The sequence below is a fragment of the Chiloscyllium plagiosum genome, unplaced genomic scaffold, assembly GCF_037043375.1.
Source record: "Chiloscyllium plagiosum isolate Xiang-an unplaced genomic scaffold, Cpla_swu_hap1 HiC_scaffold_3, whole genome shotgun sequence".
NCBI lineage: Eukaryota > Metazoa > Chordata > Chondrichthyes > Orectolobiformes > Hemiscylliidae > Chiloscyllium > Chiloscyllium plagiosum.
Genome location: NW_028270141.1, coordinates 86,784,377 through 86,809,458, shown reverse-complemented (window position 1 = coordinate 86,809,458; position 25,082 = coordinate 86,784,377). Strand labels below are relative to the sequence as shown.

At 39.8% G+C, this 25,082-nt stretch overlaps 1 protein-coding gene across 2 annotated transcripts in view; it reads left to right on the top strand.

The window, feature by feature from the left end:
• Nucleotides 1-124: 124 nt before the first annotated feature.
• esco2 (establishment of sister chromatid cohesion N-acetyltransferase 2) overlaps nucleotides 125-25,082 on the top strand; it is a 46,704-nt gene continuing 21,746 nt past the window's right edge. Inside the window, exons 1-6 of one of the 2 annotated variants that reach the window (XM_087981366.1) lie at nucleotides 125-255; nucleotides 4,660-4,727; nucleotides 5,297-6,329; nucleotides 13,697-13,759; nucleotides 19,274-19,349; nucleotides 23,781-23,838. In XM_087981366.1, the coding sequence (XP_087837492.1) occupies nucleotides 4,675-4,727; nucleotides 5,297-6,329; nucleotides 13,697-13,759; nucleotides 19,274-19,349; nucleotides 23,781-23,838 (1,283 nt within the window). In that variant the 5' untranslated portion in view covers nucleotides 125-255; nucleotides 4,660-4,674. The remainder of the gene's footprint in view (nucleotides 256-4,659; nucleotides 4,728-5,296; nucleotides 6,330-13,696; nucleotides 13,760-19,273; nucleotides 19,350-23,780; nucleotides 23,839-25,082) is intronic. The other variant, XM_087981371.1, reaches the window with a different exon arrangement.

Genomic DNA, 25,082 nt, shown 5'->3' with positions numbered 1-25,082 from the left:
CCAATCCGAGCGGTTTTCGGAAAAGATTGGCAGATCCTCCATCCAATAATAGGTGGAATATGAACGCGGTCTCCACAATGCCCCCGCCCCTACTCACGAGGACGAATGAGAGAGGCCCCGAGTGAAAGGCGCGCGAGCAGAAGGCGCGGGTTTTGGAAGCCTGGGGGAAAGCGGCGGTTTGAAGCTGCAGCAGAGCGCGAGTCGGACTCTGCCGCTACCGAAAGGACCAGAGTTATCTTTCTCAAAACTAATGAGGTGAGGAGGCTGTGCAAAACCCGGTATCTAGTCAGGTCTGTGGAGAGAAATAAATTTTCGACATCAAGCACACGGTAACTTCCCGGACGCCTCACTGGAGAGATTTTCCAACAGAATTTCGGGGTCTTCATTGAATTGTCTCCTAACTCCTTGCCGATCTTTTCTCATGCTTTCACATTTGAATCGTCGATTAGCTCCCACTCGCAGCCATAGCGCTGCAAAGTCCTTAATTGAAACCGTGATCAGTAATGATAGGTTAACTTCACTCACCATCGCTGATCCCTGATCTGCTGAGCATTTCCATCTTTTTTTTCCCCCTTAATCACAAATATTATCGATTATAACAGTTCAATTGTTATTCCTTGGTCTTCTCAACCGCTTTGAAGATTTTAACTTGGTTCAACACACCACCTTTCTCTTTTGTGGTCCATACACTTGGTTATCATTTCTAAATCATAAGCAACGTATCCCCCTCCAGCTGTCATTTCTCTTCCGTTCACTAATTTAGTCTATGTTTGAACCAAGGGCAGGAAGAATCCAAACTGAGTGAACAGATCATTGCTGAGGGGGCCGTGATTTGATGGCACTGTTACTTAAGGCATCTATTACTTTGGCGGTTTTCAAGCGCAGACGGGCAATTGGCCAGATTACATCGATCCAGTATTTTGTGGACAGGACAAAACATGCAGTTATCTGTATTGTCAGGTAGATGGTAGTTTTAGAGATTTTGGAACACATTGGGCATGATTTTGAAGCACAAGCACAGCATCTGGGATATTTGTCAGGGCCCTTTGCCTTTTCTGTACCAGTGGCTTCAAGCTTTTCGTGTGGAGCGATTCAAATTGCCTGAAAACTGGCATCTGTGATGATGGGACCTGCCTCAAATTAAAATGGATTATCCATTCCACTTCTAGTTGGCCGCAAATGTTTCAGCTTTATCTTTTGCACTGATTCTCAACTCTGCCATCATTGAACCTGGAGATGTTTGCAGAACCACCTCCTCCCATTAGTAGTTGCTGACTACTACCATTCACCATTGGATATGGTGGGATCACAGAGATTTGATTTGATCTATGGATTATTGGATTGTTTATTCCCAGCTATCACATGCTGCTTTTACCATTTAGTATGTTATGTTGTAACTTTTCTGAGTTTAGCACTTAATTTTTGGGTAATCCTGGAATGCTCCCCTCCATATCTCATTGGACATCTTGTTGTTCTCTTGGTTTGAAGATATTGGTAAAATTAGGCATCAGTCAGATTATGATTCTACAGATTAGAATTATAATTCTGAATCTGATGGTCTACAGCACCTCCCTAGTTGCCTAAATTTGATCAGTTAGATTTTTCTGATATAGCAGAGTGGTATTACCATACAGCATAATTTGTGTGTCAGCACCTTTTGATGGGTCCATCTCATGGGAAACATCATATCCAGAGGTGGTGATACACGAGTAAAATACAATTTATGGAGTATAACTATTTCGGACTTTTGTCTATAGGCAGCACTAAATTTTGGCATGTGCCTAGATGCTAGTGAGGGGGCCTTTGCAGGGTCAACTGTGCAATGTGTGCTTTCATTGTTTCTCGTGACTAAGTGAGTATAAGGTCAGTCTATTATGTTTTACTGCTTTTTGACTTGTTCCGCAGGGTTCAGTGGTGAAACCTTTGTTGTTTGTAATATATATGACCTGGAGGAAAATGTAGGTGGTCTGATAAGTAGGTTGATGGATAGTAAAAATTGGCAGAGTTGCAGCTGGTGAGGAGATTGTCAAAGGATAAAGCTGGATATAGATTTCAGATGGGAAACGAGAAACAAATTTGTGAGGAGATTCCAGTTATCTGTAAGAATAATAGGGTGGTTTTGGTAAGGGATTTTAAATTTACAAACGTAGACTTGGGACTGCCATAGTGTTAAGGGTTTAGATGGAGAAGAATTTGTGTTTACAGAAAATTTTCTGATTCAATGTGTGGATGTACCTATTAGAAAAGGTGCAAAACTTGATCTACTCTTGGGAAATAAGGCAGGGCAGGTGACTGAGATGTCAGTGGGGGACCACTTTGGGGGCCAGTGACCATAATTCTATTAGTTTCAAAATAGTAATGGAAAAGGATAGACCAGATATAAAAGTTGAAGTTCTAAATTGAAGAAAGATGGTATTAGGCAAGAACCTTCAAAAGCTGATTGAGGGCAGATGTTTGCAGGAAAAGGGACGCTGGAAAATGGACAGCCTTCAGAAATGAGATAACGAGAGTCCAGAGACAGTATATTCCTGTTAGGGTGAAAGGAAAGGCTGGTAGGTAGAGGAATGCTGGATGACTAAAGAAATTGAGGGTTTGGTTAGAAAAAGAAGGAAGCATATGCCAATTATAGCAGAGATCGAATGATTTCTTAGGAAAATATAAAAGCAATAGGAGAGAAATATAGGAGAGACGTCAGTGGTGGGTAAGTTGTTGGAGGGAATCCTGAGGGACAGGATGTACATGTATTTGGAAAGGCACGGACTGATTGGGGATAGTCAACATGGGAAATCATGTCTCTCAAACTTGTTTGAGTTTTTTGAAGAAGTAACAAAGAAATTAAGAGAGAAATTAGGAGGGCAAAAAGGGGACATGAGATAGCTTTGGCAAATAGGGTTAAGGAAAATCCAAAGGGATTCTGTAAATACATTAAGGGCAAAAGGGTAACTAGGGAGAGAATAGGGCCCCTCAAAGATCAGCAAGGCAGCCTTTGTGTGGAACCGCAGGAGATGGGGGAGATACTAAACAAGTAATCAGTATGTGGAAAGTGAAATGGAATGTGGGGAAATGGAATGTGGGGAAATGGAATGTGGGGAAATGGATGGTGACATCTTGAAAAATGTCCGTATTACAGAGGAGGTGATGCTGGATGTCTTGAAACACATACTAGTGGATAAATTCCCAGGACCTGATCACGTGTACCCGAGAACTCTGTGGGAAACTAGGGAAGTGATTGCTGGGCCTGTTGTGCTGAGATATTTGTATTATTGGTAGTCACAGGTGAGGTGTCAGAAGACTGGAAGTTGGCTAACATGTTTCCACTGTTTAAGAAAGGTGACCGGGACAAGCCAGGGAACTATAGACCAATGAGCCTGACGTCAGTGGTGGGTAAGTTGTTGGAGGGAATCCTGAGGGACAGGATGTACATGTATTTGGAAAGGCACGGACTGATTGGGGATAGTCAACATGGGAAATCATGTCTCACAAATTTGTTTGAGTTTTTTGAAGAAGTAACAAAGAGGATTAATGAGCGCAGCGCGGTAGATGTGGTCTATATGGACTTCAGTAAGGCGTTCGACAAGGTTCCCTTTGGGAGACTGGTTAGCAAGGTTGATCTCATGGAATACAGGGAGAACTAGCTGTTTGGATACAGAACTGGCTCAAAGGTGAAAGACAGAGTTTGGAGGGTGGTTTTTCAGACTGTAGGCCTGTTACCAGTGGAGTACCAGAAAGATCGATGCTGGGTCGACTACCTTTCATCATTTATATAAATGATTTGGATGCGAGCATAAGAGGTATAGTTAGTTTGTAGATGACACCAAAATAAGAGGTGTAGTGGACAATGAAGACGGTTACCTCAGATTACAAAGGGATCTTGATCAGATGGCCAATGGGCTGAGAAGTGGCAGATGGAGTTTAATTGAGATAAATGTGAGGTGCTGCATTTTGGGAAAGCAGAACTTAGACACGTAATGATAACATCGCAGGGAGTGTTGCTGTACAAAGACTTTGGAGTGCAGATTTATAGCTCCTTGAAAGTGAAGTCGCAGGCAGAGAGGATAGTGAAGAAGGCGTTTGGTATACTTTTTTATTGGCCAGAGTATTGAGTACAGGAGTTGGGAGGTCATGTTGCGGCTGTACAGGACATTGGTTACTGCTGAAAATGTGTGCTGGAAAAGCGCAGCAGGTCAGGCAGCATCCAGGGAACAGGAGAATCAACGTTTTGGGCATAAGCCCTTCTTCAGGAATGGGCTCCTGAAGAAGGGCTTATGCCCGAAACGTCGATTCTCCTGTTCCCTGGATGCTGCCTGACCTGCTGCGCTTTTCCAGCAACACATTTTCAGCTCTGATCTCCAGCATCTGCAGTCCTCACTTTCTCCTCAGGACATTGGTTAGGCCACTGTTGGAATGTTGCATGCAATCCTGGTCTCTTCCTATCAGAAAGATGTTGTGAAACTTGAAAGGATTCAGAAAAGATTTACAAGAATGTTGCCAGGATTGGAGGATTTGAGCTATAGGGAGAGGCTAAACAGGTTAGGGCTGTTTTCCCTGGAGCTTCGGAGGCTGAGGGGTGACCTTATGGAGGTTTATAAAATCATGAGGGGCATGGATGGGATAAATAGACAAAGTCTATTTACTTTTGATTCAATTTCTTTTTTTCAGTCTTAAAGGGTAAAAATGCCTGTTGTTACTCCAAGAAAAAGGAAACATAGCTCTTCAAAAGATGATTGGTAAGTTGTGACATTTTGCAGTTTATTGCTATTGAATATAGGATAATTTGTTTCTAAAGTTTTATGGTTTTGGAGGTATCTCTGTTCCAGACTGAGTGAAAATGTATATTTGTGACCGTTGCCTACTCCATTAATTTTATGTTCAAAATAAACTAATTAACTATTAATCTGATTTCATGGGAACCAACCACATGGTATTTTTAAATCTGAATTGTTTCAAATATCTGTTGAAAACCTAGAGAGTTCATAGATTGAAATTAATATAATTTTTAAGGAAAAGCATATGCATGGAGTGAGATGGGAAACTGTTTTAAAATAATTGGAAAAAGAAGCTTATTTATTCATATGTTGTGGACTATATAACATTTCAATAATACAGTTCAAACGATGATTTGGGATTGGTTGTGAAATATGATTGTGTTTTTGCTTGCATTTTATTCCTTTTTTGTGAATTAGTGCTGGGAGCTTTTATTCACCAGTCACTGAATCCATACTGCAGTCAAGCTTTGCTGTGAAATAATTGATTTTCGATGATTCTAACAGTCACTTTTTTTTGTTTTCTTTAACAGTCAACATTATACTCCCATCAATGTAGCAATATCAGGAGCACTGACAAAGAAGAGAATCCTTGATTTTGATGAAGTTTCCTGTCCATCAAGAATGTCATCCCTGGAAGTAGCAGACTCACCAATGTTAAGATGGTCACAAAGAGATTCTGATTCTGTTAAAGAAATTCTTTGTGACAACTGCATTTCACCACAGAAGTTATCTATTAATAAATGTCAAGATAAGTTACAGAATAGAGTCTCCAGACACACTCTCAATAGAAAGGAATACTTACAGAAACCTACTGTACCTGCAACATCTTTCTATGGGAAGGGGAGGCAGCCATACCTCACACCTCTTGAGAGAAAATTGGTGGGTGCAAACAAGCTTTCGAAGTGTGTCATTGTAGATGAACAACCCAAGATGAAAAATACAAAGTTGCAAATGAAAAAGCATATCAAAACAAAAGTGCAGTTGGCAATTGGCTCCAGTTCGAAACATCTAATGGATTCCAAGAAAACCAGAGTAACACAGAAAGGTGGATCTAACAACACCAGGGATCTGAATGAAAATGCATATTATGGATCTATAACCAGGACACTTGTTTTCAATTCAAAAGTAAATGGCCAAAAAGTACAGCAGAAATCAAGAATCCAAACAGGTGCAGCTTTCTTTTCCACGGGCAGAAAATCACAGATGTCATTCACTAAAAAGTTGCCAGAACTCAATGCCAAGTTAGTTTCATCAAATACTTGGGTCCAACATGAACAGGATATGAAAGATGATGTCAATAAAACTAACAAAGAAGTTCTTCAAGCAGATAATCATGATAGTGGAACATGTAATGAGATTAGACAGAGCTCTTACAAAATTAAAACCAAAGCAGAAATGGGAAGAAAAACTGAAAAATGCATGCATCTGCCTTCTAACCTGTTCAAGGTATTGCTTACAAGTGAGGTGAAAGTGATGCTTCAGAAAATTGATGTGACACAATTTAAATACCCAGCATCAGTAACCAAGGAGAAGTCATTTCAACATGGAGACTTAGCAACAAAAGTAAGATAAAAAATTTGGATTTAAAATTCTAAATTCTTGCTTTCTTTTTTCCCATCAGTATCTAGGTTTTTAAATGAACTATTGGGTTACTTAATGAATACTCCAGTTTACTTGATGAATTCTTATTTCTTTTTGTAGCACTCTATTTGAAGATGTAGACAGGAGTGTCTAAGCTTTTTGTCTTTATGGACCATGTTGTGAACAGTGCAACTTTGGTACATAAAAGCATAGGTTAAGGGCTCTTGTATGCAGTTGTGGTGTCCCTACCTCTGACCAAGTAGGCATGGGTTCAAGTCCCACTAGCACATGTGAATACAAATCAGAAGTATTCATTTAAGACCTCACCCACATCCACAGGTTGTATGGTAGATGCCCCTTTGGTCTCTAATAGTCTCACTCTGTCCTCTTACTCTTCATATACTTTTAATAAGCCTTGGGGCTTTCCTTAATCTGCTAAAGATATTTTGTGGCCCCTCTTTTCACTCCTAATTTCTTTTTTTTTCAGCAATGTCCTATACTCTCTCAGCTTTAGAAGCACCTCAATTGTTTTTAATGCACTGGACCTGACGTAGACTTCCTTCCTTTACTTTATCAAACTCATAATATCTCTTGACATTCACAGTTCCCTGGACTTACTGCCATCGCTCTTAGGTGAACATGCTGATTTCCACTTTGCAAATGTAGACTGACTTGTAAGTAGCTGCTACCAATCTGTTTGTCAGATCCTGCCTAAGTTCAATGATATTAAAATTGGCTTTCCCCAGTTAAAACACATAACTCCAGTCCTATCCATATGCCATTCCATATGGATGTTGAAACATACAATCTTATGGTCACAGTCCCCAAAGTGTTTGCCCACTAAACTTTAACCACTTGACTAGCTTGATTTCCTAGGATTATGTCAAATACTTCCCAGCTGTAGTATGACCATCTATGTGCTGGCACAAAAAACCTCTTTTGAATGTATCCTTTTTAATCCTTTCAAACTAAGGTGATCTAGTTAATATTAGTAAAGTTGAAATTCCCTAAAATTATAACCTTGTTTCTGTATCACCATCTGTGGATCTGCTCCTCTATCTCCCTCTAACTGTTGGGAGGCCTGTAGCATAATCCTGGCAAAGTAATTGCCTCTTTCTTTCACTAAGCTCTACCCAACTGGCTTCATTTGAATTCCCTTCGAGAACAACCTCTCTCATGCTGCTGTGATGGTTTCCTTTATCAATAAAGCAATGTCCCACCTCTCTCGGTGTCGTTCTTTCACACTGAGGCTGTGCCCTCAGGTCCTACTAGATCCTACATCTCCGTATTCACTCTTCCCAGGCCTCTCAATATTCTTTACATTTCAATAGAGCTTCACCGTAAGCTCCCTAATTAAATCTGCCTCATTACACATCACCAAATCCAGAATTGCATATTGCATCATGGAGTCTGTCACAAGTTGCACTAATAAAGCATTTTATAGGCATTCCGTGAATTCCTTTTTCTTGGGATCCTCTACCAATCCAGCTGTACATTGAAGTCCCTTATAAATAATATAATTGTGTTTATCCTATTTGCATTTTCTGTTTCCTGATTTATTTTCTGCCCCACATCCTGACTACTGGTAGAAGGCCTCTACGTAACTCCCTTCAGGGTCTTTTTTCCCTTTGTGGTTCTTCAACTCTATCTGCAGATTTGATGCCTTCAACTCTGGGTCACTTCCTACCATCTATTTTTAATTTCATTTACAACAAGGTAAACCCACTAGCTCTATGCATCTGCCTATCCTTGCGATCAGACATATGTTCTGAGATATTTAGTTCCCAGCCCTGATCCCCTTGCAACTACATTGGTGATACCCACAGCATCATGTCCACCAATTTCAGTCTGTGCTACAAGCTTATTTACCTTGTTTCATATACTACTTGAATATGAGTGCAACACCAGCAGTCCAACATTGAATGCCCCTTCTCATATTTGTCCCCTTAACTGCTGTGCCTGAAGTTAGATTCCTAAGCCTTTCCATACTCTGTCCTATTACTTGTTCTGGAAACTTTAATAACCTCTGCTAAGCTCCACATCCCCACTACTTTTACCCTAATTTTCCATGCATTCGAATCCAGCCTAATTTACGTGGAGTCAGTTCCATTTGATCAGCTTAATCTTTTCCCAGTAATTGTACCAATGTCCCATGAATTTAAATTCATTTCTCCTAAACTTCAACTCCTGCGTTTATCACTTTAATCTTGTTGAGCATGTTCCAATTAGTTTGTGGTTCAGGTGGTAATCCAGAGATTATTACTTTGTTGGCTATGCTTTTTAATTTAGCCATCAGCTGCTAATACTCTCTCAGCAGAACCTCTTTCCCCTTTCTGTTTATATCATTGATACCTATATGAAATATGACAACTGGATCTTCCCTTCCCACTCCAAGTTCCTCTGTAGCCCAAATGAGACATCCTGAACCTACACACCAGGCAGGCAACACAGACTGTCAATCCTGACCACAGGGAACCTTGTCTGTACCCTGACTATATTAAGGAGATTACAAGTTCATTTCTCTTTACATTCCCCTCTTGATTAGCTCCCTGTTCCACGATGCTATGGTCAGTTTGCTCACCCTTCCTACAGTTGCTGCTCTCATTCACTCGGGGCAAGAATCTCAAATCTATTAGATGTGTTCAATGGCTAGGGCTCCTTCAGCACTACCTCCTGGATCCCTGTACTTGCCTCACTTGTAGTCATGTTCTGTCCCTGACTACTAATTAAATTCAAGTTGGTTAATCTAAGGGGTGTGACTGCCTCCTGGAACACTGTGTCCAAGTAACTCTTCCACCTCTCTGATATATCAGTGTTTGAAGCTCAGACTCTTAACTCTGAGCTAGAGCTGATGAGCCAGATAGGTCCTCCCCTACCCGCCCTTCAGCATATATATCAACCTTTTCCTCACTAGAATCATTTCTAAAAAATGGTCACTGGACCCAAAATGTTAACTCTGCTTTCTCTCCACAGATGCTGCAAAACCTGCTGAGTTTTTCCAGCAATTTCTGTTTTTGTCTCTATTTTGTTTACTTGGTTCTTAATTTGATTTCTTTAAAAATAATCCTCCTGGTCTTTAGTCTGTACTTTGTAACTATTTACCTTCAGTTTTAAAGTAACCTACAATAGATAGTCAAATTAGTATTATTAACAGCTAATAAATAGGTTTACCTGTGATGTCACTCTTTCGTTTGTGCTGGCCCTGTGTTCCAGTACTTAAATTTATCCTGTGAAATGACCTTACAAACTTATTCAAAAAAAGCAGCTCTTCTCCTCTGCACTGAATTCCTACTCAGTCTCTGAATTCCCTGAACTGGGAACCTCGATATAGAGGAACCTCGATTATCCGAATGAGATGGGAGGGCACTATTGCGTTCAGATGATTGATTATTTGGATAATCGATTTGACTTTAAATAAGGGAGGTCATACAAATCTAATGCTGTGCTCTACCGGAGAGTTTGTTTAAATCTATAATTTTGATAAGTCTGCTATTTAAATAAACAAATCTTTGCATTCTGCAAATTGCAGGTTAAACTGAGAAGAACTAAACCCTTACCACCAAAAATATATGAAATCCCAGCATTAAACAAGGTCCCAAATAGATTAGATTAGATTACAGTGTGGAAACAGGCCCTTCGGCCCAACAAGTCCACACCGACCCGCCGAAGCGAAACCCACCCATACCCCTACATTTACCTCTTACCTAACACTACAGGCAATTTAGTATGGCCAATTCACCTGACCCTGCACATCTTTGGATGGTGGGAGGAAACCGGAGCACCCGGAGGAAACCCACGCAGACACGGGGAGAACGTGCAAACTCCACACAGTCAGTCGCCTGAGGCGGGAATTGAACCCGGGTCTCTGGCGCTGTGAGGCAGCAGTGCTAACCACTGTGCCACCGTGCCGCCCTAAATAGCTTCTATGATCACTAGAGCATTTGTCAGTTTCTGTGAACTCAGTGTCACGATAGAAAGGCAGAAGCATTGCCTCCCGCATGCATTTACTTTCTCGGCCATTTTTTTTCATGTATTTTTAAAAAGGTGTGAAACTTTTACAAGATGATGTTCACAGAGAACTTGTAAAAGAACAGAGAAAGTACAACTTACTTATGCCCCCTTATCTCAGAAAGACAGAAGCACGACCTCACACATGTATTTACTTTCTCTGCCATTTTTTCATGAACAGTCCAGTAAAATAAACGGGAATACTGTAAAGCCCTTACTTTTGCAAAGGGCTGTGTAACTAATGCTGACCTAAAAAAATGTCCAGTCACTGATGCTTGAGGTGCTTGTGTTTCTTTGTTTTTGCCAGCATTTTCACATGTTCTTCAGTACAGGTAATCCAAACACGCTTACCTCTTTGATGTAACGTTTTTGCGGGATCTTGATCTTATTCCGATAATTGAGATTCCTCTGTACTCACTTGAGCTATGTCTCAATCCAGATGAGATCTCTCCTTCGTGACCATCCATAAGTTATTGGCTATGCGATTTCAACAGGCCCTCTCTTAAATGGTGCTGAGGTGATTTGAGATGACCTTGTTAGTTAAGCTTCAATTGTAGTCCACACACATTGGAGACTATTCATGCTTCATGTGATTGTCTGACTGATGACTGTCCCTTAGTCAGGTGAGTCAGTTCCCTGTTCAATCTTTTGACTACTGAATTTTAAAATTTAAAATTGAGAAAGGAAAAAAAAGATTTACAAGCTCTATTCCACTCCTCCAAACTCCCAAACTATATGCTCACTAGGGCTGTGTGCAATTGTAGGGTACAGAGTCATAAAACCTGGAAACAGACTCTATGATCCAATTAGTCCACACTGGCCATGTTCCAAAACTAAGCTAGTTTCACTTGCCTGCATTTAACCCATATCCTTCCTTTCCTATTCATATACTTATCCAAATGCCTCTTAAAATTGTACCTGCATCCACCACTTCCTCTGGCAGTTCACTGTACACACAACCCCTCTATGTTCTATAAAGTATGGTGCCCCTCATCTCCTTTTTAAAAGTTTCTCCTCTCACCTTATAAATATGCCTCCTAGTTTTGAACTCCCTCATCCTAAGGAAAACATCCTTGCTATTCACATAATCTGTGCCTCTACTGATTTTATAAACCTCTAGAAGATCACCCCTCAACCTTGTTTGCTCCAGTGAAAAAAGTCTCATCCTGTCCAGCTTATTTTTATATCTCAAACCTTCTATACCCAGCACCATCCTGGTAATCTTTTCTGAACCCTCTCCAATTTAATAATATCATTCCTATAGCCAGGCAACCAGAACTGCACATTGAACTGTAGAAAAGGCCTCACCAACATCCTGTACAACATCAACATGATATCCCAACACAAATACTTAAAGGTCTGGGCAATGAAAGCAAATAGGTAAAAACAATGACTGCAGATGCTGGAAACCAGATTCTGGATCAGTGGTGCTGGAAGAGCACAGCAATTCAGGCAGCATCCGAGGACAGGCGGATGCTGCCTGAATTGCTGTGCTCTTCCAGCACCACTGATCCAGAATGAAAGCAAATATGCTAAATGCTTTCTTAATCACCCTCTTTACTCTGTGTCGCAAATTTCAAACAATTATGTTCCTGAATTCCTAGGTCTCCCTGTTCTACAATATCTCTCAGAGCCCTACCATCAATTGTATAAGTCCTGCCCTTGTTTGTTTTACCAAAATGTCTCCCATTTATCCAAATTAAACTCCATCTGTCACCACTCAGCCTATTGATCCAATTGATTAAGATCTCTTTGTAACCTGAGAGAACCTTCTTCACTGTCCACGTACTACCAATTTTGGTGTCATTTGCAAACTTACTAATCATGTCTCTATTATCCAAATTGTTTATATAAATGATAAGCAAAAGTGGACCCAGTACCAATTCCTATGGAACACCGCTGATTACAAGTCTCTAGTCTGAAAAACAGCCCTCCACCACTATCCTCTATCTCTTACCGCCAAGTCAATTTTGTATCCTGCTGGCAGGCTCACCCTGAATTGCATGTGATTTAACTTTGCTAATTAGTCTACCATGCAGAACCTGGTCAAAGGCTTTAGTGAAGTCCATATAAACAACATCTACTGCTCTTCCCTCATCAATCTCTTTGTTTACTTCCTCAAAAAAAAACTCATCAAGTTTGTGGGACACAATTTCTTTTGCACAAAGCCACACTAACTGTCCCTAATCATGTAATGTGAATATTTATTAAGATGTATTGGTATGAATAATAATGTTTATGATGAAAGATTATCATAATTATCATAATCGAAAGACTATGTATTTGTAAAATATATGTAAATCTTACCTTTCAGAATCCCCTCTAACAACTAACCCATCACCGATGTGACGTTCACAAAGAGTTCCCAGGTTTATCTTTACAGCCTTCCTTAAATAAATATTAGCCACCCTCCTGTCCTCCAGCACCTTACCTGTGGTTATACAAATAGAAATGTTTCTGCTAGGTTGTTTTATGATGCATGTTGGGATGTTTTACTGTGTTCAAAAGTGCCACATAAATTCAGTTATTAAAGCAATGCATTTAAATAGTATTTGCTATTTGTGAGATATGAACAATACTGAATGAGCTGCACAAACATAAATTCAAATTGTACTGGCTGATTTTTGTAACTTATCAGCATTGATAGTATCGTTGATAATAGGGACAAGCTACATTTCTGTTCAAATAATTCATTCTCAGACAGTCTAATTTTACAGCTTGTCTGAAGCTTCCAAAAGAGCTGTTTTTTGTATTGTTTTGCTGTGTACTGTCTTCTAATGTTTGTTTATTACCATATTCCAGTTTGAGGAACCTTGCTGTGCATAAATTGATTACTCTATTTCCTACATTGAAGAGTTATTACATTTAAAGTTCATTAGCTGTAAAGCAACTTGGAATGCCCAAAGATTGTAAAATGTGTTGGATTAATGTAATCTTTTTTTCTTTTGCACTTGTCTTGATGGACTTGTATATTTTTCTGTTCATGTTGTCACTGAATCAGCCTATAAGTAATGCTAGATTGATCAAGTCATAGCTCACCACCCCTTCGTTAGTTACATGCAGCCCCATGTGACTGTTATGACACATGTTGTGCAATAATTGTATTAAGCAGATAATGGCCAATGTAATGTGAATATTTATTGAGATGTAGTGGTATGAATAATAATGTTTATGGTGTTGAACGATTTTTCATAATTATCATAATCAAAAGACTATATGTTTTAATGAAAAGCAGTTATATCATGAAAATCAAAACAGACTATACATAAAGTATAAATTATATATACTGTTCCTTTGAAGCTTTACCTACAGCTATGTTTTTGGTTATTCTTTTGTGATAGTGGTTTGACCAGTTTCAAGATTCAGAGACTGAAAAAGATAAAGATGACATTTTGAATGTTCAGGTAAACTACAGTTGAATTTTGAAATTCAGTTTGGAAAGTTGCCTCTTCGAGTCTTTCCAGTTATTATGAAATGAGTGCACACTTTTTTACAAAATGTATATATTTGGATTAAAAACTGAAAATGGTAGGAATTTGCAACTCTACCAGTATCTGTGGGAAGAGAACTTGTTAATGTTCCTGGTTTATGATCTTCCATCAAAATTGGGAAAAGTTTTTATAAGCGTTTTGCTGTTTCTTTTTATAAATTTTAGCCCTCTAGACCAGCAGTATTTTGGTTTTGTGTCTTTTTGGATGATTGTTTCTAAATACAGTCAATAATAAATACAGCAAGTACAAACTGCAAGTCTGCTATCCAGTTCTGGATGAACAGAAAATTATCTCTGGAATATTGGGACGACCAAAGACATTGTCATTAGTCCCTGTAACAAACTTGCTTAACCATCAGTCTGTTGCTGTCCATTGCAATTATCTGAGAATGAACCAGACTTGCAAGCTAGGTGTCAGATTTGATCCAAACTTGAAGTTCTGGAATTCCATCCATGAAGCTGTTTTCAATCTCTTCTTTAGACGCTCCTTAAACCTTGCATCTGACTAAATTCAGAGCTGAAAATGTGTTGCTGGAAAAGCGCAGCAGGTCAGGCAGCATCCAAGGAGCAGGAGAATCGACGTTTCGGGCATGAGCCCTTCTTCAGGCCCAAAACGTAGATTCTCCTGCTCATTGGATGCTGCCTGACCTGCTGCGCTTTTCCAGCAACACATTTTCAGCTCTGATCTCCAGCATCTGCAGTCCTCATTTTCTGACTAAATTCAGCCCTATTATCTGTTTGTGGTTCAATGCCATGTTTTCTGTTTTAATTATGGTGAAGATACAATATAAATATACATGAATGAGAATAAAATGAATGCAATGCTTTGGTGAGAAATGTTGAAATATACTGTTGGTCTTGTGATCCCAGCTGTTGTTATTACCAAATGAGCCAGATCCCAGAAAGAAACTTATTTTGATGAAACATGTAACAAATTGGGTCTCACACTGAACCATAAGCACATAGTATTGAAGATTTTACTTTATCAATAAAACAAGTTTATAACAAAAGGACTGAAGATAAAGTAGAATAGTGCAAACTATCTATTATAATACAAATTCAAAGATTATTAAATGCACAGTAAAAGTATAATCCCATTAATTTCAAAAAAACTCCTTTTATAAATTAGAAATACACAAAACCGTATTTGTATAGTACCAACCATGCCTGGTACAATACACAAAACACCACTCATGCAATACTCACACCAGCATCCTTGTTGGTATAGTTTAAGTCACTTGTGAAATCAATGTTTAGAGTAAAACTGCAGATCGTCCCATCATATGCTTGCTTAAGTGTACTCTGCTTTAAGGAATTTCTTCAGGGTTTTATCCAACACTAACTCCTCACTCTGAGGTTATCTAGTTCATTACATATATGCTTCCATTCTCAAGACCATGGATTTATATAGCGATCCAATTCCAAGGGCTTCAAAGGACTGCCCCATTTAAAGTTATAAGTGACCTAAATGTTTCTTAGCAATAAATGTTACTGTTCAGCTTTATTAAAAGAAAATCAACTTCTAGAACACACAAGCAAACCTTGAAGTCTTGTTATTTACTGTGCTGAGTCGCTAAACTACCTAAGTAAATAAATGTCCATTAGCCCTGCTCAAAATCCATCCATTCTAAAGCCTAGCCTCAAAACTGTTTATAAGTACCATGCCTACAGAAATGCAAACAAAATTATTAACTTAAGACACACATAAAACCCACTGGTTTCTAACTCAAAAACCAGAAACCCAAACTCCCATCAAATAAAATTTAAGATGTACACACACACATCCCACAGTTTGTATCACAGCATAACATGGATATTTACCACATAGCTGGCCTGTGTTTATGGCTGATCTCTGAATGAAAGTTTTAGCACTTAGAATAAAACCTGGAGTGTGGAGACAAAAGTAACAAAGGGTTAAGAAACTGAAAGTAATGGTTAATAGGTATTTTTCAGGCAGGAAGAAGTTTAAAGTGGAGTTCTCAAGTGTCAGTACTGGGGCTGATTCTTTTATCTGATTGTATGGAAATAATCTAGATCTTCGTTTCAAGAGTCAGTTTCATAGTTTGCAGATGAGCCTAAACTTCCAAAAAGGTATTGACACATTGAAATATTAAGTAGGTAACAGTTGAAGCACATTGGTGCATCAACATGGTGAGACTGTGTGAAATAGAGTTCTATTCTAAATTGTGTGCAGGAGCAAAGAGACCTATGTGTACCCCCTGTAAAAACGCCATCCTATTCTCCCAATTCCTTCGTCTCCGCCGCATCTACTCCCAGGAGGAAATCCTCCCACCCTGCCCCCTGTAAACATGCCATCCCATTCTCCCAATTCCTTCGTCTCCGCCGCATCTGCTCCCAGGAGGAAATCCTCCCACCCTGCCCCCTGTAAAAACGCCATCCCATTCTCCCAATTCCTTGGTCTCCGCCGCATCTGCTCCCAGGAGGAAATCCTCCCACCCTGTAAAAACGCCATCCCATCCTCCCAATTCCTTCATCTCCGCCGCATCTGCTCCCAGGAGGTTCCTCCATCCCCATCCTCGACCTTTCTATTTCTATCTCAGGCGACCGAATCAACACGGACATCTACTACAACCCGACCGAGTCTCATAGCTACCTGGACTACACCTCCTCCCACCCTGTCCCCTGTAAATACGCCATCCCATTCTCCCAATTCCTTCATCTCCGCCGCATCTGCTCCCAGGAGGACCAGTTCCAAAAATGTACAACCCAGATGGCCTCCTTCTTCAAGGACCGCAATTTCCCCCCAGACGTGGTCGACGATGCCCTCCACTGCATCTCTTCCACTTCCCGCTCCTCCGCCCTTGAACCCCGCCCCTCCAACCGCCACCAGGACAGAACCTCACTGGTCCTCACCTACCACCCCACCAATCTCCATGTACAGCGTATCATCCGCCGTCATTTCCGCCACATCCAAACGGACCCCACCACCAAGGATATATTTCCCTCCCCTCCCCTATCAGCATTCCGTAAAGACCACTCCCTCCGTGACTCCCTCGTCAGATCCACACCCCCACCAACCCAACCTCCACTCCCGGCACCTTCCCCTGCAACCGCAGGAGGTGCAAGACTTGCCCTCACACCTCCCCCCTCACTTCCCTCCAAGGCCTCAAAGGCAACTTCCATATCTGCCACAAATTCACCTGCACCTCCACACACATCATCTATTGCATCCTCTGCACCCGATGTGGCCTCCTCTATATTGGGGAGACAGGCCGGCTACTTGCGGACGTTTCAGAGAACACCTCTGGGACACCCGGACCAACCAACCCAACCACTCTGTGGCTCAACACTTTAACTCCCCCTCCCACTCCACCAAGGATATGCAGGTCTTTGGACTCCTCCATCGCCAGACCACAACAACACGACGGCTGGAGGAAGAGCGCCTCATCTTCCGCCTAGGAACCCTCCAACCACAAGGGATGAACTCGGATTTCACCAGTTTCCTCATTTCCCCTCCCCCCCCCCCCCCCCACCTTGTCTCAGTCAAATCCCTCGAACTCAGCACCACCTTCCTAACCTGCAATCTTCTTCCTGACCTCTCCGCCCCCACCCCACTCTGATCTATCACCCTCACCTTGACCTCTTTCCACCTATCGCATTTCCAACGCCCCTCCCCCAAGTCCCTCCTCCCTACCTTTTATCTTAGCCTGCTGGACACACTTTCCTCATTCCTGAAGAAGGGCTTATGCCCAAAACGTCGATTCTACTGTTCCCTGGATGCTGCCTGACCTGCGCTGTTCCAGCAACACATTTTCAGCTATGTGTACTTAATACCATATAGATAAAGCATATGGTGTTTTACCGCTTCATAAATAGGAACATGCAAGGAAGCTGAGATCAACGCTTAAAATTCTGGTTATACCTCAGCTGGAGTATATAATGCACTTCTGTGTGCTATACTGTAGGAATAATGTGAATACATTGCATAAAGTATAGAACTGTTTTTTTGAGGATAGTACCAGGGATGAGTGTTTCAGTTATGTGGAAAGATTGGAAAATTTGGGATTTGTTCCTTGGAAAGGAGAGATTTGATGGAAATTATCAAAATAATGAGACACCTGCACACAGTCAATGGAAATAAATTGTTCCCAATCATAAATTGATTGAGAGAGCATATCTTGTTTTGCAAAAGAAACCAGTAGAAGGTGAGACAAAACATTTTTTACACAGTGAGTGTTTAGGGTGTGGAATGCCATGGACATATGGTAGAAGGAGAATTAACTGAGGTATTTGAGAGAACATTGTTTAAATAGAAACAATCATCCAATGTGCAGGGTTATGGGGGAAGGCAGGAGATAACTGAGTAAAACTCTTGAGAACCAATGTAGATGCAATGGGTTGAAATAGCTTTCTTCTACATGTAACAGTTCTGTGGTTCTACTTTATATCATCACTGGGTAACAAGCTGACATAACTAACTTGATGTTAATTTCCTTTCAGGTCCTCATCCCAAAATATATTTCTTTTTGGGTATTGCAGACCTCTAACTTTTAAAGTGGATTCTAATGCATTAACAACAGTAATTTTAGAAAAATACACCACCATCCCAGTACAATCAGTTCTGCTAAATGTGTGCATTGTCAACACAAATTGGCTTTAACACAGTTGAAGAATTTAGACTGTTACTTGTAGAATGTGAACTTTCCTTAGTTGTATTGGCTATAACGCGATTCCAGCCCCATTAGTTTAAATAGCACAGCTATTGCGCGATTTTCTTAATGCAAGATCATACGAGAATGGAACTCTTGCTTTATATCAGAACGGACTGTATATTTTGTTACATTAGGCTGTTGCTGTTGATGCTCTATTGGCTTCTAATGTCATTAGCTGAAGTTTAGTGAACACACATTGAAATACAAAATTATTAAAATCGCATCATTTATAAAATTAGTAATTGAGAACAATGCCTCTGAATATCTAAAATATGTTGGTGTTCCCTCGTCAAATAGAAGCCAATGTGGAAAAGATCTGTTCTTTTGTAACATAAGGTATTCATGACAGTTGATTTCAGTTCTTGCTGAAAAGAAAGAAAACTACTGCTTTTTGTTGTCTTTTTAAGAAAAACAAAACCTCAACTTGTTCACGTTTAAAAACATTTTTGTTTCATTGTTTTAACATTGATGACGACTTGGGCTTTAGCCAATATCTATTCCTGAACTGAATGTTTTATTGAATGAATTTTATTTTTTGATTCCTGTGAAAGGAATTATAGTAACAGTTATAGTACATTCTTAATTTTTGTGAACAAAATTACATTTATACACTCTACTTTTGCATTTCTAAGATATCAATTCCTTTCATAGATGCTACACCAGAAAATTTTAAAATAACATGTATTTTGGACCTTTTAATCATTGGAGTTTGAAAGCACTATTGTTTTATTATTAATTTTGTCTTTTATCTTAAGCACTTGAATACTCATGAAGCAGGTTTGGAATTTGAAGATCAGAATACATTTGAAGGAAATAATGACATAAATAAAGGTAATCAAGTAGCAAGTTTTGAGAAGATTTGTAGCTCCAGTTGAGATTCTGGATATAGATTTACTCACTGAGCTGGAAGGTTCATTTTCAGACGTTACTAGGTAACATCTTCTGTGAACCTCCGGACGAAGCACTGCTGGTGTTTCCTGCTTTCTATTTATATGTTTGGATTTCCTTGGGTTGGTGATGTCATTTCCTGTTCTTTTTTTCTCAGGGTGTGGTAAATGGGGTCCAAGTCAATGTGTTTGTTGATAGAGTTTTGGTTGGAATGCCATGCTTCTAGCAATTCTCAAACGTGTCTCTGTTTGTAAATGACATTAGTTTTGCTTGTTGTCTGTATAGGGTCTTTCAAGTTCGTTAGCTGCTGTTTTAGTGTGTTGGCGGGTTTGTGGGCTACCAAGATGCCAAGGGGTCTGAGTAGTCTGGCAGTCATTTCTGAGATATCTTTGATGTAGGGGAGAGTGGCTAGGGTTTCTGGATGTGATTTGTCTGCTTGTTTGGGTTTGTTGCTGAGAAATCGGTGGACTGTGTTCATTGGGTACCCATTCTTTTTGAATACACTATATAGGTGATTTTCCTCTGCTCTGCATAGTTCCTCTGAACTTGCAGTGTGTGGTGGCTGGTTGGAATAATGTTCTGATGCAGCTTCGTTTGTGGATGTTGGGATGATTCCTTCTGTAGTCCAATATTTGGTCTGCATGTGTTGTTTTCCTGTAGACACTGGTTTGAAGTTCCCCATTGGCTGTTCACTCTACTGTGACATCTAGGAATGCCAGTTTGTTGTTGTTTTCCTCCTCTTTAGTGAATTTTATGTCCGTAAGGGTATTATTGATGGTCTTGAAGGTTTCCTCTAATTTGTTTTGTTTGGTGATGACAAAGGTGTTAGATGGTTGGCAGACCTGTTTGTTTGAGTCTCTGCGTTACTGTCCCTGCTAAAAATCCTGATATTGGAGATCCCACAGGTGTTCCGTTGTTTTTTTTTCTGCAGGTTTAGTTGTTGAAGGTAAAGTGGGTAGTAAGGCATAGGTCCGCTGGCTTGACAATCCTGTCCTTGCTGATGAAGTTGATGGTGTTTGGTGTATGTGTCTTTGGGTCCTTTAATAGCGTAGTCAGTGTTTCCTTGGCTAGGTTGATGTTGATTTTATGTGAACAGGGCTGTTGCATCAAAGGACACCATTATTTCATCCACTTCTACCTTGTTCTTCAGGAATTCATAGATGGAGTGGTGTGACTCTTCTACTAAGTGTTTTAGTGTTTGGTGTAGCTCCTTGGCCAATCTGTAAGTTGGTGTTCCAGATAGCGAGCCTGTGAGGCTGATGGGGATGTCCAGGTTTGTGAATTTTGGGTAATTTGAAGAAGTATGGTGTGTTGAATCTGTCTGGTTCCATTTTTTGGAAGTGGGTCTTATTTATTTCTTCAGATTTCTGAAATGTTTTGAGTAGGGCTGTGATTTGGTCCTCTAGTTGTGGGGTTGAGTATATCGCCAGTTATTGGTAAGTGTTGGTATCTGTAAGTAGTGCATTCGCTTTTTCAATGTAGTCTCTGATTTAAAATGACTGTCAAGCATCCTTTGTCTGCAGGTGGTATAACAATGTTTTTTATCTTTTTTAGTCTTTCTAGTGCTTTCCTTTCTTGTGTATTGAGTGTGTTTCCTTTTTCCCGCTTAATGTTGATGCGATAGTTTGCTGGGTTTCTTCTGTGAGTTGGTTGTCTTTCATTGTTGTTTCTAATGCTGCTAAGAAATCTTTCTTGTCCATATCCTGGAAGTTGCAATTTAACCCTCTTACTAAGACTGCTTTTTTAGTGTCTGTAAATGGTCAGTGAGATAAGTTTTTTTTTAATCCAGCTTCTGTGTTGTCAGTGTTGATATTTTGTGTAAATTTGTCTAGCAGACAAAATGCATCCAGAAACCCTAGCCACTCTCCCCTACATCAAAGACATCTCTGAAATGACTGCCAGACTACTCAGACCCCTTGGCATCATGGTAGCTCACAAACCCACCAACACACTAAACCAGCAGCTAATGAACTTGAAAGACCCTATACAGACAACAAGCAAAACTAATATCATTTACAAAATACCGTGCAAGAACTGTAACAAACACTACATTGGACAAACAGGCAGAAAACTAGCCACCAGGATACATGAACATCAACTAGCCGCAAAACGACATGACCTTCTCTCGCTATTATCCTTACATGCAGATAAGGAAGGACACCACTTCGACTGGGACAACACATCCATCCTAGGACAAGCTAAACAGAGACACGCACGAGAATTGCTAAAAGCATGGCATTCCAACTGGAATTCTTATCAGCAAATACATTGAGTTGGACCCCATTTACCACCCCGAGGGGAAAAAAAAGAACAGGAAACGACATCATAGGAAATGATGTCAGCTCAGGAAATGACATTGCCAATCCAAGGAACCCCAAACATTTAACTAGAAAGCAGGAAACACCAGCAGTGCTTCGTCTGGAAGCTCACAGAAGCTGTTACCTAGTATGTTGACGAAACGTCTGAAAATGAACCTTCCAGCTTAGCAAGCAAACCTACATCCAGGCAATCAATCAATCAATCATGACAACGACTCAGTATGGAATGTGACCTTGTAGTGCCCTATCTTAATGCTCCTTTTGAATTGGGTAAGATGCTGATGTTCACTTCTTTCCATCCATTAATGCCTTCCTCAAAAATGGGCATCCATGATTATATATTCAAAATATGTCTGCTCTTCTGTAATGTTTACAGAGGTCCAGTCTCTCAAAGTATGTTTGTGTGTGAGAGGTAACAAAAAATAAGATGTCAGGAATCACTAGCTTTAGAAGGTGAAAAATCACAGAACACCAGCTTATTGTCCAACAGGTTTATTTGGAAGCACTAGCTTTCGGAGCGCTGCTCCTTCATCAGGTGGTTGTGGAGTATAAGATTGTAAGACACAGAATTTATAGCAAAAGTTTACAGTATAATGTAACTGAAATTATATATTGAGAAAGACCCGGATTGTTTAAGTCACTCATCTTTTAAAATGAACATGTTTGTTTCAGTTCTTTCATCTGTAAATTGCAGAGCATTTAAAAGTTACACATTCTTAAGTGAAATTTTAACAATTGGTGTCATGTCCACCCGGATAATGCATTTAAGGTGTGAGCTGCATTGTGTGAGACTGTCTGTCTATGCCATCATGGTCAGACTGATTCTAGTCTAAAAAATGGATTTACAGAATCTTACATGGATTCAGGCATTTTTTGAGCAAAGTAAAATGTAATTCTGCAAGTGCAAATTCACCCCACAAACTTATGTGAATGTGTGCATGTGGGTGTGATTGGGGTGGGGGGAGGGGGTTATGATTGTCTGTGAGAGAGTATGTGTATGTGTGAGAGTGTACAGGGGTAAGTCTGTGAGAGGGTGCATGTGAGAGTGTATGTGTGAGCATATGAGAGAGGGTCTGTGTGTGTCTGTCTGTCTAGTGCAATGGGGTCACCTGGAGTGTGACATGAACTCAAGGTCCTGGTTGAGGCCATCCCCATGGGTACTGAACTTGGCTACCAACTTTGCTCGGCCACGTTTTTCATTGTGGCCTGTCCCGAAGTCCGCCTTGGAGGACAGAGACCCGAAGGTCCGAGGTTGAATGTCCCGGACCGCTGAAATGTTCTCTGACTAGTAAGGAACGCTACTGTCTGTTGATTGTTGTGCAGTGCCCATTCATCCATTGTGTAGCCTCTGCTTGGTCTCAGCAATGTACTCAGGACATCTTTGCCTGCAGCGTAAGAGATAGACAACGTTAAAAATCTGTATTATATTATTCTATGACAGTTGTGGGTCTGGTGGTAAGAGTGTTATTTTACCCTTCAAGACTGCTCTGCTACTCAACAAAATCTATCTCAACTTGAGGTTATAGTCTAACAGGTTTAATTGGAAGCACACTAGCTTTTGGAGCGACGCTAGTGTGCTTCCAATTAAACCTGTTGGACTATAACCTGGTGTGTGATTTTTAACTTTGTACACCCCAGTCCAACACCGGCATCTCCAAATCATATCTCAACTTTCATCTTCTTGTATTAATTTTCAATTTATGTCAGAATCTTCAATTTTTTAAAAGTATTTTAAATAGTGATTTGATTTTCATTTGTGGTAGGCTGTCTGTGACAATTCGTTAATCTGATTAATGCATTGATGAGCATAATGCCATCATTATAGTTCCATGCTGGACATTCCAACAAGGAATATTCCAATCTTCCTGAGATTGCTACTTTCTTCTAGCTTTTGGCCCGGACTGCCCAATTAGCATCAATGTGTTGTAAATATACGAACAAATGTTCACTTCAATACATAAAATCATAACAGTTAAAATATTGGGTTTTGTATTTAGTGTTTTTTGTTATATTGATAAAAGGTGTTTAACTTTTGGGTACATTTTGTCCTCTTTAGGTTTATCAGCAGCTGATGCTATCTATCCCATTTTTCGTACTCCAACTGGCAGTAAAAGGTATGAATTTGTCATTAAATATAATCATGTTTTCAGGACACTATGTATGTATTGTGTGCATTATGCTTAGGACATGATACACAAGTATATGGATATAATGCTGTCCTATTAAATTTCTGTTTCTCTTATTCTATTGGAAACACTTGTTTTAAGCAGTTTACTGTCCTTGTTAAAGTTATACAGACAGGAACAGAAAACAATCATTTTAGCTAGTATTCCAATGTGCAATTTTAGAGAATGTTCTTTCTGGATTTCATTGATTTATAAATGAGTGTCAGGTATAAAGTCTAAATTAGTCCAGAAACATAAACGTCTGGTGTGCATATATCCAGATCACTGACAAAAGTGATATCAATTATTAAGGCCGTAAAGTAAATATTAATTACCAGAAAATAGATTTCAGTAGAAATTGCAATGAGATGCTTAGCAGACTGTGAATGTTGTAACAAAAGGAAAATTTGAAAGTCTTTGTTCAATTTGTGCAGAATTCTTTCATGCTTTCAACTTCAGATTGTCTGGATGTAACAAGCACATTCAGCATCAGGACACTTTTTTTTCTTTTTCTAACTGCATTTGAATAGATATTTATTATCAAGATTTATTACACCAATCAAAACCTGATTAAATCATTCAAGACACATATATATTCACTCATCCTTTCAAGAAAGGAAAGGAGATAAGCAACTAATTATGAACTACTTAATTTTAAAAAAAAAAAAGCCATCAGGATTATTGCTCCTGAGCTAGACAGTCAGGTAAACCAGCATTACGTTGTAAGCACAGAGTCTTTTGTTTTGTATGTCTTTAAAACCTGTGAATTCCAATGAGAAATAATTACTTTAAAACAGGAATTTATGAGGATGTCTACATAATTTCACAGCAAGGAATTTGATAACCATTGTGAATGTCATGATTTGGAGATGCCGGTGTTGGACTGGGATGTACAAAGTTAAAAATCACACAACACCAGGTTATAGTCCAACAGGTTTATTTGGAAACACTAGTTTTCGGAGCGATGCTCCTTCATCAGGTGATTGTGGACTATAAGACTGTTACAAATGAGCAGCTTGGAAATGGAAACATGTTACAGAGACACAGACACACAGTAAAGTCACAGTCGTTCTCCCCAGCAGAAGCTGTCTGTTCTCTGCAGTTTTAAAAAACCTCTTTGGTTTTAAGAAACCTAGTCTCTTTGCTGCAGCAGTTGCTGTTTTTTTTTTTCTTTTTTAAATTTAACCCCCACA